Below are 15,703 nucleotides of genomic sequence, written 5' to 3'. Positions count from 1 at the left end.
AGCAATAATGTTCTTATTCTTCCCTTTGGCACCAGAGGAGGAACAAGAATCATTGAAAAATTTGACTTCTAGTATCTCCAACCTGAGTGCAAATGGGCTCAGTAAAGCCACCCTGATCCCAATGAATCTGACTGCTGCCCAGTCCTATAAACGAGGGTCGTAGATGGCTGACACCTCCCTCTTCTCGTATTATGGTACCCAATTGCAATTGGCTAGCTCCAACACTTGAAACTCCTTCTTCTCACCTTGACCAGGTACATGAGGCGATTGTAGCAGTTCTCCAAGAACTCCACACAGAACTCCTGGAGGAAGCGCCGCACATTTAGGGCAGAGCGGCGAGGGGGTCCTTCACCATCACTGGCGAGCTGCTGCCTTTTTGGCACCCGGCGTACCTCCTTGCACAGATCGTGGCTGTAGTTCTTCATCTGTCCAGGAATGGGGCAGAATGTGAATAAGATGGAAGGGGGGGGGAGGGGGCACAATATGGATTCAACCCCTTCCACATTAGCTCCAATAATACCAGACGGAAAGTTTACCACAGCTCTATGGTTTCCGGCAGAAGTTTCCATTTCATAATAAAGTGCAGAGATAACATTAGACAAACTTGGCAATTATACTGTTTTTCAAGTGATTGTCTCCAGTGAGCATGCAACATATATAAGTGTCATTAATCAGAAACATTTTCTAATGCACATTACAAGGTTTCTGTAAAAATTAGCTTAATCTAGAGCAGGGGTAGGCAACCTTGGCTCTTTTATGACTCGTGGACTTCAACTCCCAGAATTCCTGAGCCAGCATGGCTCAGCTTGGAAACCTCTCCCTTTCCCCTTAGCATGGCTGGCTCAGGAATTCTGGGGGTTGAAGTCCACGAGTCATAAAAGAGCCAAGGTTGCCTACCCCTGATCTAGAGGGTCTAATCCAGTGGCCCCTAACCTTTTGGGCGCCAAGGACTGGTTCTGTAGAGGGTAGTTTTTCTGTTGAAAAACTAAGCACGTGTATATGTGTTTTGCGTGCTGCCTGGAGCTCGAGCACGTGCAGATGGGGCTTTGCAGTCCACGGTCTGCTGCTGGTTCGCATCCCGGGGGCGGAGAACCCGTGGTCTAATCTAAATGTATATGGTCTACTTGGCCTGGAGAATATGGTTGATGATGGTGCAATTACTTCTTTACAATGGTGGATTGATCCACGTTATAATCTGGTAGTTTTATGAGCTAGCGCAGGGGTAGGCAAGTCCACGAGTCATAAAAGAGCCAAGGTTGCCTACCCCTGAGCTAGCGAAAAGAAGTTCGGAAAATTGACCTCAACCAACTTATATGCTAAGAAAACTGGAAGCCAGCTTATGAAAAAGCAGTGATCTGCGCAGGGGCCTGCACTGGAAGAGGATGTCCACCAACACCGGCCAGAAATTTCTGAAGACACAAATGATGGCATAGGGGTCTAGGAAACCCAATAGCTATAGTAGTCTTTTATTAAACTCTTCAGTGACAGTTACTGTAACAAAGACAGGCAGATCTGAGGACAAATAAAAAGCTACATGATTCATGTGCCCATAAAATTCCCATGCTTTCCTTTCTCTGTTTCTTATAAGGGCAGAAAGTAGCGTCACTCCTTTGAAGAAATACCCTCAACACTATACAGATGTGCAGATGCTGCATCCTGAAAAAAAAATCCACTCTCCCCAACCTTGCACCCAATAACTTGAAGTGACTTACATTGTGTAGCCCCTTGTGCATCACCACATCTCTTTCCCCAATAGCTTTCAAGCCCTGAATAACATAACAGCCACCAAAACGAGAGTGTCTAAGGGAAAAGAAAACAGGTAAAAGTGTGACTTTCCTAAATAAGACCGAAAATTATTCAACATATTATTTTATGATTTCAGCAGAATCAATTAGAACAGCCATTTGTCTGAAATGGTATAGGACAGTGATGGCGAACCTTTTAGAGACTGAGTGCCCAAACTGCAACCCCAAACCCACTTATGCATTGTCGAGTGCTGGGTGTGGCCCATTGGCTGGGTGTGGCCAATTGGGTGGGCGTGGCTGCAGTGGCAACAGCAGACTGGGTGGGAATAAAAAGTTCAATCAATTCCAACTTTGCAAGATCTTTTTTTTTCCCGCGAGAAGTTGAAATTGACTGATTGAACCCCCCCCCTTTTTTTTGCACATGGCGGTGGAGACCTAAAGTGAAAAGGTTTTATAAAACCCAGCTGAAGGCCTAGGACTGGGGCAATGGTGTGCGTGCCCACAGAGAGGGCTCTGAGTGCCGCCTCTGGCACCTGTGCCATAGGTTCACCACCACTGGTATAGGGTTTCCTGCCTAAGCAGGAGGTTAGACTAGATGACCTCCAAGATCCCTTCCAACTTTATTATTGTTATTATTGTTGTTGTTGTTATTATTATCATCATCATCAGACTCTTTTACCAAAATACCACCTTTTGAACAAGATTCATCAAGAGGAGGCAGAAACTGACTTTAGAAAACTTTGGCCAACCTACCCAGAGTTGTCTACTTTGATAGCAGCTGTTTTGCTCTTATGCAGGCAATAATTGTACTGTATTCAATTCCCTCTGTCCATTTCTGTCTCTTAAAAATTGTCCAGTGAAGTATTCATAATGAGAACCAACTGAAAGAGTACTGGACTTCATTCTTGCAAGATTCCTTTTCCCCTGCACATCCAACCCCATTTTATTACTGGTATTGAAAGACTCGTTCATGTATTCTGGCAGCATTAATGGGGTGATAATGATAAATGATGAACTTCATCGGACAGTAATTTCTGGTCTACAGGCTACTGCCCTCAATATAGAGCTGTGGGATATACAAATTTGTACCCAAACTTTCCTTGAATAGTATGGAAAACTATACTACAGTTCAGACTCTTTTTTCCTTTCCTTTTCTTCCATTTCTTGATCATCTAAATTTTAAACTTTTAAACCAGTGGTTCTCAACCTGTGGTCTGTGGATCCCTTGGGGGCCCCGATGTCACCACAGATTTAAATCTTGAGTTAAGTCTTGGTGATCCGTGACCATGCTCTGTGACCACAAAAGGTATTTAAAGAGCTCAGTGGTGAAGAAAAAGTTGACAGCCACTGTGATAAACAATATCTCTTCAGCAAATGGGAAGATGAATTATTATATAAGACTAGAAACTTGGCTCTTGTGGGGCTTCTGTTCTGTTGAATATATTCTTCAGAAGAAGCAGTCCCAAGTTCTACCTTGATTTCGCATGAACAAGTGCACTAATTTATGAATCATAACATCAACCATTTGTGAAGAATGATAATTATCTACCCATTTCAAATCAAAGATAACTCCTCAATAATAAATATTTTTTCCAAGTATAATTGATTCTGCTGAAATCTTAACATGTACAAAAATAGGACTTTGGATGTGAACTGGAATGAGTCAGCTTAGAACTCCTTGTTGAATAAAAAATAATTTTGGATATTATTTGGGAAAGTCATCAAAATTAGACTGTAAAAAGAAATTGCAAAAAAAATTGTAAAAAAAAATTGGTTAATGACAACAGCTGTTCTAGATTAAATTTATGAATTTAGCCAGAGAACTAAAAAGTTACACAGACTAAAGAGCCATCTTGTGTAATGGCAAGTATAATTCACACCCCCTTAAACTGCATTGAAACAATTAAAGACTTTCTAAATTGTATAGGGAAAGTTTTCATCAAATCCACACTTATTTTCATCTTTAATGATAATGGACACTTATTTTGGTTTAAGGACTTTTTAGAAAGTGGAAAAATTGTACAATTTCAATAACTAATGCCGGTGCTGCTTTCCATCCAATTTTTCCAGTTTTCTTAAAATTTGCAATATTTTCTTTAATGTTGTTTCATTTTCAGTGTCATTCTTGTGTTCAAAAAGATGCAGTGTTGTTTGCAGTGGTTTACACACCATAAAACAAAGGAGCTCAGAATCCGAATCAAGTAAAAGGTATTTGATTCTGGCACATGCATCTTTCTCCCTGTAAGAACCGCACCTTAAAGAGGTTCTTTTTTTTTTTTGAAGGGGGGTTGTAGTAAAAAATGATTGCACACCGTTGTTATCTTCTTAGTTCAAATACACATTTCTGTGAGCCTATGCAACTGTTCATTCGAGGATTAACTGCTAAGTTCCTTTGCCAGTGCGTATTTTATTGTTCTATTGTTTTACTTCTGTTCTGTTTACACTCTTTTCATTTTTCCTTCCTTTTTATTATTGTAAGCTGTCTAGAGTAGCCCCATGGTGAGATAAGTGGCAAATAAATTTAATAAACAAACAAATAGGTACAAGGAGGGTGCCCTAAATAGATTGAAGCATCCCTGTCTGCTTTGAATCTGAATATTGTACAAGAAACCATGATTGGGACAGTAGTAGCAGCAGCAGCAGCAACAACAACAACAATAATAATAATAGTTGGAAGGGACCTTGGAGGTCATCTAGTCTAACCCCCTGCTCAGGCAGGAACCCTACACCATTTCAGACAAATGGCTGTCCAGTCTCTTCTTAAAAACTTCCAGTGTTGGAGCATTCACCGTTTCTGGAGGCAGATTGTTCCATTGGTTAATTGTTCTAACTGTCAGGAAGTTTCTCCTTAGTTCTAAGTTGCTTCTCTCCTTGATCAGTTTCCATCCGTTGCTTCTCGTCCTGCCTTCAGGCGCCTTGGAGAATAGCTTGACTCCCTCTTCTTTGTGGCAGCCCCTGAGATATTGGAATACTGCTATCATGTCCCCCCTCGTCCTTCTCTTCGTTAAATCAGACATACCCAATTCCAGCAACCGTTTCTTATGTGCTTTAGCCTCCAGTCCCCTAATCATCTTTGTTGCTCTTCTCTGTACTCTTTCTAGAGTCTCAGCATCTTTTTTACATCGTGGTGACCAAAACTGGATGCAGTATTCCAAGTGTGGCCTTACCAAGGCATTGTAAAGTGGTATTAATACTTCATGTGATCTTGATTCTATCCCTCTGTTAATGCAGCCCAGCACTGAGTTGGCTTTTTTGGCAGCTGCAGCACACTGCTGGCTCATATTTAAGTGATTGTCCACTAGGACTCCGAGATCCCTCTCACAGTTACTACTATTGAGCAAGGTACCCCCTATACTATACCTGTACATTTGGTTTTTCTTGCCTACATGTAGAACCTTACTTTTTTCACCATTGAATTTCATTTTGTTAGATAGCGCCCAGTGTTCAAGTCTGTCCAGATCCTCCTGTATCCTAAGCCTGTCTTCTGGAATGTTGGCTATTCCTGCCAGCTTGGTGTCGTCTGCAAATTTGATGAGTTCCCCATCTATCCCCTCGTCCAAATCATTGATGAAGATGTTGAAGAGCACTGGGCCTAGAACAGAGCCCTGGGACACCCCACTACACACTTCCCTCCATGTAGATGCAGTTCCATTGAGGACCACACGCTAAGTACGGCCGGTCAGCCAGCTACGAGTCCATCTGGTGGTGATGCTGTCTAACCCACATGGTTTTTCTATCTTATCGAGTAGTAGGTTGTGATCTACTTTATCAAATGCCTTACTGAAGTCCAAGTAAATTATATCCACAGCATTCCTCTGATCCACTAATTTGGTCACTTGGTCAAAGAATGCAATAAGATTCGTCTGGCATGATCTGTTTTTGACAAACCCATGTTGGCTTTTAGTAATGACTTTGTTTGCCTCTAGGTGTTCGCTGATTCGTTGTTTGATTATCTTTTCCAGAATCTTCCCAGGTACTGAGGTCAGGCTGATAGGTCTGTAATTTCCTGGATCCATTTCCTGGATCCAAAGATAGTAAATTATCTTTGCAAGAAAGAAATATTTTTGGGAAGGTTGCCCAAGTTAGAGATAGCATTTACAAGGAAGGGGAATGGCTTGGTTAAAGATTACAGGTTCAATTCTTGACATTTAAAGGATGACATAACTGGGAACAGAGGGGATCCTTTTTTTCCCAAATCTCCCTTAGTGACAGTGATTGGCTGGGAAAGCCAAGACCTCCAAGTTCACTTCCTCACCTGCTACTCCGCTGGAATATACGAGTCTTCTTCTCAGCCTGTTCCTTCTGCCTCAAGATTTCCAGGCCTGCCACATCTATGCTCTGCTCCTTGGCTGAACGGGTCTTTCCTGTGGCTGCCAACAGCTCTGCATTCTATTGGGAACAATTTTCTTCCAGCAAAGAAAGCTATGTTTATTCCCTCCCTTCCCTCCATGCACCCCAGCAGAAAGCAAACCAACAGAGTTTACACTGGACAAGGAAGCTTTTGCCTCCCCACAATGCTGAAACTTTAAATGTTAATTAAAAGTTCAATTAACATTAAATTAAATGTTCATTTAAAAATGTGAATGACAAAAGCTGTTCTTCGTTAATGAACCACAATATTCCGACTCTGACAGAGGCCAGCCAGAACCAGAGGATGAAACTGTAGCATGGGCTAAAGGGCCACATTTTCTAACAAAAAGTACAACTATCGATCTTGGTCAACAGTTCAACTATCTCTCAACCTTCCTTTTTCCTCTTCTACTTTCTGAAGCTATATAGGTAAAAAAGTAAAAGTTTCTCTGCGGGTTTTTACTCTGCTAGTCATAACCAACCTTAAGGCATAGTGCTCGCCTCTATTTCTTAAGCCAAAGAGCCAGTGTTGTCCAAAAACATTTTCGTAGTCGTGACATCACCATAGCACAGAGTATGCGGCGAAACACAGAAGGCTGTTATCTTCCCACATGCTTATATGCAGTACCTATTCATCTACTTCAGTGGTTCTCAACCTGTGGGTCGGGACCCCATTTGGGGTCGAACGACCATTTCACGGGGGTCGCCAAACAAGGCTGTCCGCCATTTTTTCCCCCTTTTCTTTGGCCAGGCCCCTGGCACCCGGTGATGTATAAGTGGTTGGGGGGTCACCACAACATGGGGAACTGTATTATGGGGTCGCGGCATTAGAAAGGTTGAGAACCACTGGTCTACTTGCATCTGCATGCTTTCAAATCGCTAGGCTGGCAGGAGCTCGGACAAGTGACGGTAGCTCACTCCATCTTGCTGTGCTTGAATTGTTGAATTGTAGACCTTTAACAGTCTAAGGCAGGGAATCCCCAACCCCCAGGCTGTGGCCCACTACCTGGACGTGGCCTATTCAGAACTGGGCTGTGCAGGTGGCGGGCCGGCCGGCGTGCGCCATTCAACTTGTGTGAGTCACAGGCCGACGCATGTGCACATGCATGCACAGCTCAACTTGCGCAAGTTGAGCTGCGCGGGCCTGGGCCTGCAAACCAGCCCGCCACTCGCGTGGCTCAGTTCTCTCCACCACCCTCTGCCAAGCTGCCAAGGTTGGGGACCGCTGGTCTAAGACCCAATGTCTTAGCCACTGAGCCAATGCATTCCCCTTCTGAAGCTATAAAAAATTTAAAATTCCTGGAAATCTCTTTGGAGTTCCAACCTAGAAACACTGTATCCTTTGCTTCTTTCTGCCACCTGCAGATATTTCCCACGCTACCCCAGCCTTCATCTCTGATCCGAACAGACTTGCTTGCTTACCTGGTCACGGAACATAAGGGAGATTATCTCTAGCACGTGCAGACTCCACTGCTGTTCACTTGTGGAGCTGGCCAAGAATTTGAGCAAATCATCCATCCCGCTAATGTGCATAGCCCAGAGCACCCGGTCATGGATGTTGGCATCATCGTCAATGTTCTATGGGAGAGATCGGATGGGATTAACCCATTAGAATACGGGTAGTCCTCAAGTTACAACCACAACCAAGCCCTAAATTTATAATGCTAAGTCAAACATTTGTTAAGTGAATCTTGCCCCATTTTATGACTTTCCTTGCCACAGTTGTTTTAAGTGAATCATCGTGTTGTGTTAGTAACACAGTTGTTAAGTGAATCTAGATTCCCCATTGACTTTGCTTGTCAGAAGGTCGCAAAAGGAGATCACGTGACCTCCAGGACACTGCAACCATCATAAACATAAACGTCAGCTGCCAAGTTTCACAATTTTGATCACGTGACCATGGGGATGCTGCAGCGGTCGTTAAGTGTGAAAAAACGGTCATCAGCCACTTTTTCAGTGCCATTGCAACTTTGAATGATCACTAAGGGAACTGTTGTACATCAAGTGGAATTTTAAATCACAAGAAGCTATAATGTCCATTTTGCTCAACCTCGTGTCACACCACACAATAGGCAAAGTGTCCCACTGACACACTCATATTCTTGGGGAATATCCTTGATAAACAGGATGAGGAAGAGCCACAGCCAGGCAACAGTCAGATAAAAGACCTATCAGTCCACCCAAGAAATGGGGGAGGAATGGGGGAGGGGAAAGCATCCCAGAAAGGACTCCCCTTAATTCTCTGGAAAGTACAGGCAAGGGAGGAGAGACGTGCTGTCAGACTTGCAAGAACTTATTACTGTTAATCTTACAACACGTTCTGAACTACACTGAAGGGCTGACAGAACAGACACCTCCCAGGTCATATAAAAGAAGAGCTGGCAAGGCAGACGTAGTAATAAAGACCACGTTCCCCTCAGAATGTTAAGAAAAAAAGGGAAATCACAGTGAGAGCATCCTGGACAGGAACAATGTACCCCACATTTTTCTTTGATTCTTCTGCTATTATCATTCAGCTGAAGTATATTGGCTCCCTAAATAACAATATTCAAACCATACCGGAAGCAAGGCATTATTTATTAAGCTTCAGACATTCCCACCCCCTAAAATAACCATGGAGAGTCATTCAGCAGTACCGCAGAGAGTTGTTGAGATAATGCAGATGAAACACTGAATAGGAAACTTCCGATGATTTAAATATCGTCAATATCACTGTCAGACCTGCCCTCACTTCTGCCCTTGCTAGTCCCTTATTGTCCAATTACATTTGAATAAATTGTTTCGGGAACTATCTCTTCAACGGAGGGCTGGTTGGTGAGCTGTTATATTCCATGCCCAGCATTTTGACCTTGAGATGGCGTCTCTGGAAGGTATGATGAGTAGTTAGCCTTCCCCCCCCTTCCGACCAGCTCCCTCCTCCCCCCATAGTTCATGGCAGACTGGCAGCTAGCTAATGCGAAGCTCAAGCGAAGGATGGCAGTCCTGACCATCACCTACAACAGCACCAGCTAGTACAGTGGTTCTCAACCTTTTTAATGCCGTGACCCCCAACTGGTTGTAAGTCGAGGACTACTCAACAGGTGCAGCACCGTTTGCAGAATGGGACTTTTGGTGGGCTCAGCAGGGCAGAGACAGCCTGGACAATTCCTATGGGCTTTTGAAAGCCAATAGAATTAGACTCTATTCAAGAGACTCTATTCTATTGGCTTTCAAAGGCCAATAGAATAAAAGGGAGTAGCACAGCTAAGGAAAAGGGGGAAAAAAATGGCGGACTGCGTTGTTTGGCGACCCCCGTAAAATGGTCGTTCGACCCCAAATGGGGTCCCGACCCACAGGTTGAGAACCACTGAGCTAGTATAACTCAATGGGGGAGGAATTTGGGAAGCCCAGATTCCTCTTATCTGCAGGTAAATGCTTGTATGTTTACTCCATGCATCATGCAAGGCTGGCATTTACCAGCCCAAATGCCAGCCTTACACATCCATACCTTCTCTTCATCAGGATCAGCTGGCACATGCAGCACATTGCGCACCAGAAGCAAGATGCGCTCAATTAACAGGTTATCTTCTTCCTGGCGCTGCTCCCAGTCCTAGGATGAGAAAGAAGAGATCATAAAAACACACACACGTATTGGAAGCCCATGAAAGAGATGAACTCAAGGAGGAGTTCACTGCTCCCACTCTAGTCTTGTTTGACAAAATCTTGTCTCTTTTCACAATCCTTTCTTGTCCTCATGCCACCACCACCACCACCCCCCTTTTGATCTGGGAAGTGATTCCAAGTGAAACTCACCAGCTGCAACAATTCATACAGCTTCTCGCTCAGCACCCCAAAGACCTTCTCGCTGGCAAAGGCCTAAGGATTGGAAAAAGAATGTACCGTATTAGGATCCCGTGAAGACAGAGCAACCCCACAAAGCAAGCTACAAAGACTTGGTATGGAAACTGCAACCTGCTTCTTCCCTTCATTATCTGCCTTTTGTTTAAGTTTATTTTTTTTAAAAAAAACTTCCACCCCTTGGTGTTCTTCAAATTAGCTGCAATCCCAGAACCAACCATTCTTTTTACCTTCAAAGATCTTTAGTTTAAGCACAGCAAAACTTACTGTATAAAGCTTCAAGTGTAACTACAAAGAGCACTGTGGCTCAGAAAAGCAGGGTCTATTTCCTCATAATCCTGTTATCCCCCAAACTATGGAACAAGGACTAGAGAGCACCTCCCACTCACTTCTTTATAAGCCTGCAGGTAAGAGACAGTCTGCAGGAAGTGATGGCGGAGGTTAATGTCCTGGGGAATTTTTCCAAAGCAGAGGATAGCTGGTTGAGTTAAATTCACCATTAATCTAGGAAAATAAGACACAGAGACTTTGTCAATGATTGTAACATAAAGCCAACTTAATTGTGTTGCCATTAAACCACTTCAGTATTAAAACACTTCACAAACATCTTAAAAGTTATATTAATTTCCCACTGACAAATTTAAGCAATGAATATATTTCTACACTGGTATATTAGTCCTTAGCTAATTCATTGTGATGGCTTCCTCGGTATTTCATTTTTTTTTTTTGTAAGTATTTTCTGTAGTGAATACCTAATTGCCACTTATATTACATATAGTTCCAGTTCAGGATTTGGTTCAGGTTTAAATTTAAGTGGATAATGGCTTCATCTAGACTTGGATCACCATCTGTGACAAGCATGGGATTTAAAAATATTCTGGAGATTCTTTCTTTAAACCCATACTATATAAAGAGTTTAATTTTCTAAATAGGCTACACTTCTTTTCATTCTAACATTCAATCTAGATTGCCTTCACCTCCAGAGATAATAAAAATTGTTATGACAGCTGCATTGTGTACATTTTAAAATTTGTTTCTTTGAAGGATATTAGTTCCTCCTCCCAGCGCAATTAAAGTATTGATTTAGTTAAAACTCTCAGTCATATATTTCAGAAATATGCACATTATTCAAACTGACTGTGTTTAAAAATTGCCAGAGCATAGACACCCATCATTCTCATTTATATCTAAAGTCCTCAATTGTTTCAGACTAAAATTATCATAATCTCTTGCCACTGATCAGAGAGTTAGGCCTTATGGGATAGGACAGTGTTTCTCAACCTTGACAATTTTGTGGACTTCAACTCCCAGAATTCCACAGGCAGCATTGCTGGCTGTGGAATTCTGGGGGTTGAAGTCCACATGCCTTAAAATTGTCAAGGTTGAGAAACATTGGGATAGGACCAGGGCATGGATTGTTCCCTGATCTCTGTAATGCACACTCCTTTATTCCTATCTGTTACTGATATTCTTCATACTTAAAACCTATAACCAATACTCTTTCCTTCCATCTTCTTTCATCCTGCCATTCCTACCTGATGACAGCATCAAACAGCTGTTTATCTTGGGGGTACTGGACAATAATAGGGATCAGGTCATTTTGCAGAATCTGAGAAGCTCCCAGCTGTCGCCGAATATCCCGGGTCTCATCTTCATGGCGCAGATAGCGGATTAAATCTTTCACGCTCTCTGGAGGAATCCAAGCCAAATGGGAGACAAAAATTCAAATGGGTGCAAAGCTAGAGCTCATAAAATTGCTATCTCAGGATGCATATTAACAATTAACCAGTAGAACAACCTGCCTCCAGAAGTGGTAAATGCTCCAACACTGGAAGTTTTTAAGAAGAGACTGGACAGCGATTTGTCCAAAATGGTATAGGTTTCCTGCCTGAGCAGGGGATTGGACTAGAGTGGTTCTTAACCTTTTTGAACGAATCGCCCCCTTGAGCCAATGAGGAAGTTGTCATCGCCCCCCTCTCCCAACATAACCTCTCAGTCATAACATAGGAAATAATTCTTCAATTTATGCAAACACTTTTTTGTTTTCTTTAAAATTGCCATCAGGACATATTGATGCAAATAATTTATTTCCAGTCTTTTTCCCATATCTCCCATATTCTGGCCAATGGTGCACCACTGTATGGGTAGAGGCTGCTGTGCAACGTGCATGAAGATAAGTGATGCGTATTCACATATGTACGGCGTTCTGTACTGAAGCTAGTTGGAGGAACATTTGAAAACACAATTCAATCCACTAATAGCGATCATCTGATGTTTTTGTATGACAGATATACAGCGATTCACTGTACGAGAAAATCTCAAAAGTGTCCCCAAAACTTCTCACTCCATCGACCCCATATCGCCCCCTTTTCATTCCTTCACCCCCACGTCACCCCTTTTCGTTCCATTGGCCCCTTGAAAAATGAAATTGTCCCCTAGGGGGCAATATCGCCCAGGTTAAGAACCACTGGACTAGATGACCTCCAAGGTCCCTTCCAACTTTATTATTATTGTTATACCAATATACTAAAGAAGAAATGGACTACAACTCCCATCATAGCTGGCTAGGACTGATGAGAGAGTTACAACATCTGGAAGATAACATATTGTTTGATTGATAAAGTTGTAGGACTAAGGAATTAAACAGTTTTGTTGCGCTCTGGAACCATCCAAAGAAGGAGGACAAGAAGATATCTCCAACTTTTTCAAAACTAAAACAAAAAGTTAGAATGTACCTTTACAGAACTCAAATGTTTCCTACTTCATGATTTAGTTGCCTCCATCAATAGCTTGAGACATACACAGCCCTTACACATTCTCTAATATATACTTCCCAGTCTTGATCTCTCACCTATACAGTCTGGTTCTTTATGGTAGGTGTCTCCTTCTAAGAATCCAAGGGCACTGCAAGTTGCTAGGAGTTCACAATTCATCATGTACAAGTCCATAAATCTCAGACTAAGAAAAAGAATGGAGCCTGCAGAGAACAGACAGACAGTTTGGTTGTGCAGTTGAATGTTCATAAAGCAACAGTCATCATTTGATGAAACAAATGAGTACTTGCTTACTATCTCCCATGGAAGTCTGAAAAAATCCAAAGCAGTTGTAATGTTAGAGTTTTTAACTAAAGTCAAGGTATTTTAAGATTTTTACATGGGTTTATCCATTGTTGGTGTTTAAAATTCCAGATCTGGCCTTAAAAGAAATGAGGGAGGGCTAAGAAACTATCTAGTGTTTTAACTGTTTATTTCTTAAATTAAAATTATTTTATAACATCACTTTTTTAAAAATGTCTGGGATAGGCTGCAACAAGTTAGGTCAGTTTCCCACATTCATGGATTGTAGACATGATTAGAGTTATTACCACATATACGTTCTGCAAATAGAACAAGTTCATAAAAGAAGTTTGAGGTATCTGGATCACATATTTGACCTTGAAGAAACAATTATTCACTTCTGTTAGAAATCCCAATTTGCAGTTAAAATACAGTACTGCCTAAACCAAAATATCATAAAATAAACCAGCTTCTTTTATGTCTCTACGTATAATCTAGTTTCCAAATTACAGAGGCAAACAGCAATGTGAGATGTATCCTAGTCTACAGGTCTACACTGACATTCTTACCTGAATTTATCCAGGCACATGTGTTTGCTTATTTTGACTCTAGCAACTGACTTCAAAATCAAGTCCCACTAAAATTAACCTTTAAAAATGCTAACTACTGTACAGGTAGAATTGTACAATACAGCTGAAAATATATGTGAATTTTCTGGAATTTTAAGACAAAGATCTAGAAAATAACTCAACTGTCACCTCAAGACTGGATTACTGTAACGCGCTCTCCATGGGGCTACCCTTGAAGAGCGCTCGGAGGCGCTCTTCAAGGGTAACGAAAGCCGTTAAAACTCTCCTGTTCCGGCAGGCCTGGGGCTGATGTCCCTGGGGGGGGGGGGCGGGATATGATCGGACATGCGGTATGATTGTATTATTTTATTGTATTATTGTTAGATGATTGTTTTAATTTTGTACGCCGCCCTGAGTCCTTTGGGATTGGGCGGCATATAAATAAAATTAAATAAATAAATAAATAAATAAATAAATAAAAAAATAAATAAAAAATAAAATAAAATAAACTGAGCTTACAGATGGGGAAAAATCAGAACCCATTGGATTTATCCAACCTGTTTCTCCTCCCCCCAAAGGATGTTATTAACAGCAAACTTTCCCATTCAAGAGGCATAATACAATCAAGCAATAACGTAGCTCCATGCTGTTTTGCAGAACTTTTCAATGTCTTGGATTTGATTTCAATGCCCTTTGAACTGTGTAGGAACAGGAAGGTAATGCCTGTCTCTAATTTTTGAAAGCAGTTCCCTATTCCCCCTGCAGCTATAACATGACCTAGGAACAAATGCGGCTACCTTAAAAAGCTGCAGTGTGTTATCTTTGTGCCCCTAAATGCTCAGAATTATACTCTGGAATCCAACCCAAAGCATGCATAGCTCTGCACTTTTATTGTCATATTAATGCAGAGCAAATTAGATAAAAACGTAAACACTAATTCATTAAATGTGCAATTGGCTATTTGATAAACATGATGAAACTCCTTCTTTGCACTCCTTATTGAATTAAAAGTATACATGACGCTTATATCTTCTGTCCACTTATTGTCCTAAAAATTAATTATGTGCCAGATACAACATCCTTATTCAAGTCCCCTTGCAAGTGACAAATCTCAGAAGGCGGCTACTGGGTTTATGTAACACATCAAACCAGAAATGAAAGATTTGCATTTTAATCTTACATGCACATAAATACATACAGTTGGTCTATGATTCAGTGTGTCATTATGTGAACACAGAAAACTATAAGTAAGAATGACTTTCAAACTCAGTCAATATATTTACTTTTTTTTTTCCAAAAGAAATTGTCCTTCCTAGTCTGTGGAGAGAAAAGGGTACACAATACTTACTTTCTCCCAATAGAGAATGAAACAAATAAGCAAAATCTCTCCACTTCCAAAGATAAAGGCTGATTATCAAGCCAGCTCAGCCCACCACCAGTTTAATAAAAACATGTCAAGGGCTAAGGAAATCCTGTTTCAAGTCTACTTTCAACCTCAGGTCGTTATATATATAGCAATTACAAATCAAAGTAACAGTCTCAGCCACTGGAGATTTAGGACCAACATTCTTTTAATGCAGCCTTTCTCTCCAAACTGCTATTATGGTGAAAAAATAATGGAGGAGGAAATGCCATGCTATGTATGTCACGTCCTTCTCCTGGGGGAAAAACAAGATATAAATCTAACAGATACTAAAACAGACATCACCTGCAGCATCCTAACTCCTGCGAACCTGCCACTCTGGCTGCAACAAACAATGGCTCCTCCATTCTCAGTTCATAGATTCTTTAATGAGCAAAATAAAAGGAAATCAGCAAACGAGGTTTCCATACGGATTACAAATTACCTGGACTTGCACAGATAGTAGGATAACTAAGCATATATACGTATTTACATTCTGTGTCAAGCAGCTCAGCCGTGATCCCCAAACAAGACTGAAATTTAGGGCAACCCACAGCCTAAAGAAGGTTGCAAGACAGCCAATTATTATCGAGGGCTAAAGATCATAAACAATAGACTTTCCTCCATCAACTCCAGATAAACCACTGCACAACTTATTTACCAGCCAAATCTCCCTCCTGTGACTTTTTATGCACCCAAACTCCTCAGATAAGGTATGGCCGCAATCCTTCCAAACTTCCAGAG

The 15,703-nt window shown here is 41.6% G+C and overlaps 1 protein-coding gene across 2 annotated transcripts in view; it reads right to left on the bottom strand.

Annotated features, from left to right (window-relative positions):
- TIMELESS (timeless circadian regulator) overlaps positions 1–15,703 on the bottom strand; it is a 66,818-nt gene that overhangs the window by 35,374 nt on the left and 15,741 nt on the right. For both annotated transcript variants that reach the window (XM_039337357.1, XM_039337358.1), the window contains exons 2-10: positions 12,784–12,909; positions 11,468–11,621; positions 10,322–10,436; positions 9,888–9,950; positions 9,583–9,684; positions 7,518–7,673; positions 6,001–6,134; positions 1,713–1,800; positions 246–425 (exon numbers count right to left, since the gene is read on the bottom strand). In XM_039337357.1, the coding sequence (XP_039193291.1) occupies positions 246–425; positions 1,713–1,800; positions 6,001–6,134; positions 7,518–7,673; positions 9,583–9,684; positions 9,888–9,950; positions 10,322–10,436; positions 11,468–11,621; positions 12,784–12,880 (1,089 nt within the window). In that variant the 5' untranslated portion in view covers positions 12,881–12,909. The remainder of the gene's footprint in view (positions 1–245; positions 426–1,712; positions 1,801–6,000; positions 6,135–7,517; positions 7,674–9,582; positions 9,685–9,887; positions 9,951–10,321; positions 10,437–11,467; positions 11,622–12,783; positions 12,910–15,703) is intronic.

This window comes from Crotalus tigris, unplaced genomic scaffold (assembly GCF_016545835.1).
Source record: "Crotalus tigris isolate CLP2741 ecotype Arizona unplaced genomic scaffold, ASM1654583v1 scf7180000017674.1595824, whole genome shotgun sequence".
Lineage (NCBI taxonomy): Eukaryota > Metazoa > Chordata > Lepidosauria > Squamata > Viperidae > Crotalus > Crotalus tigris.
Note: the sequence above shows the minus strand (reverse complement) of the source record. Positions and strands in the feature narration are given on the sequence as shown.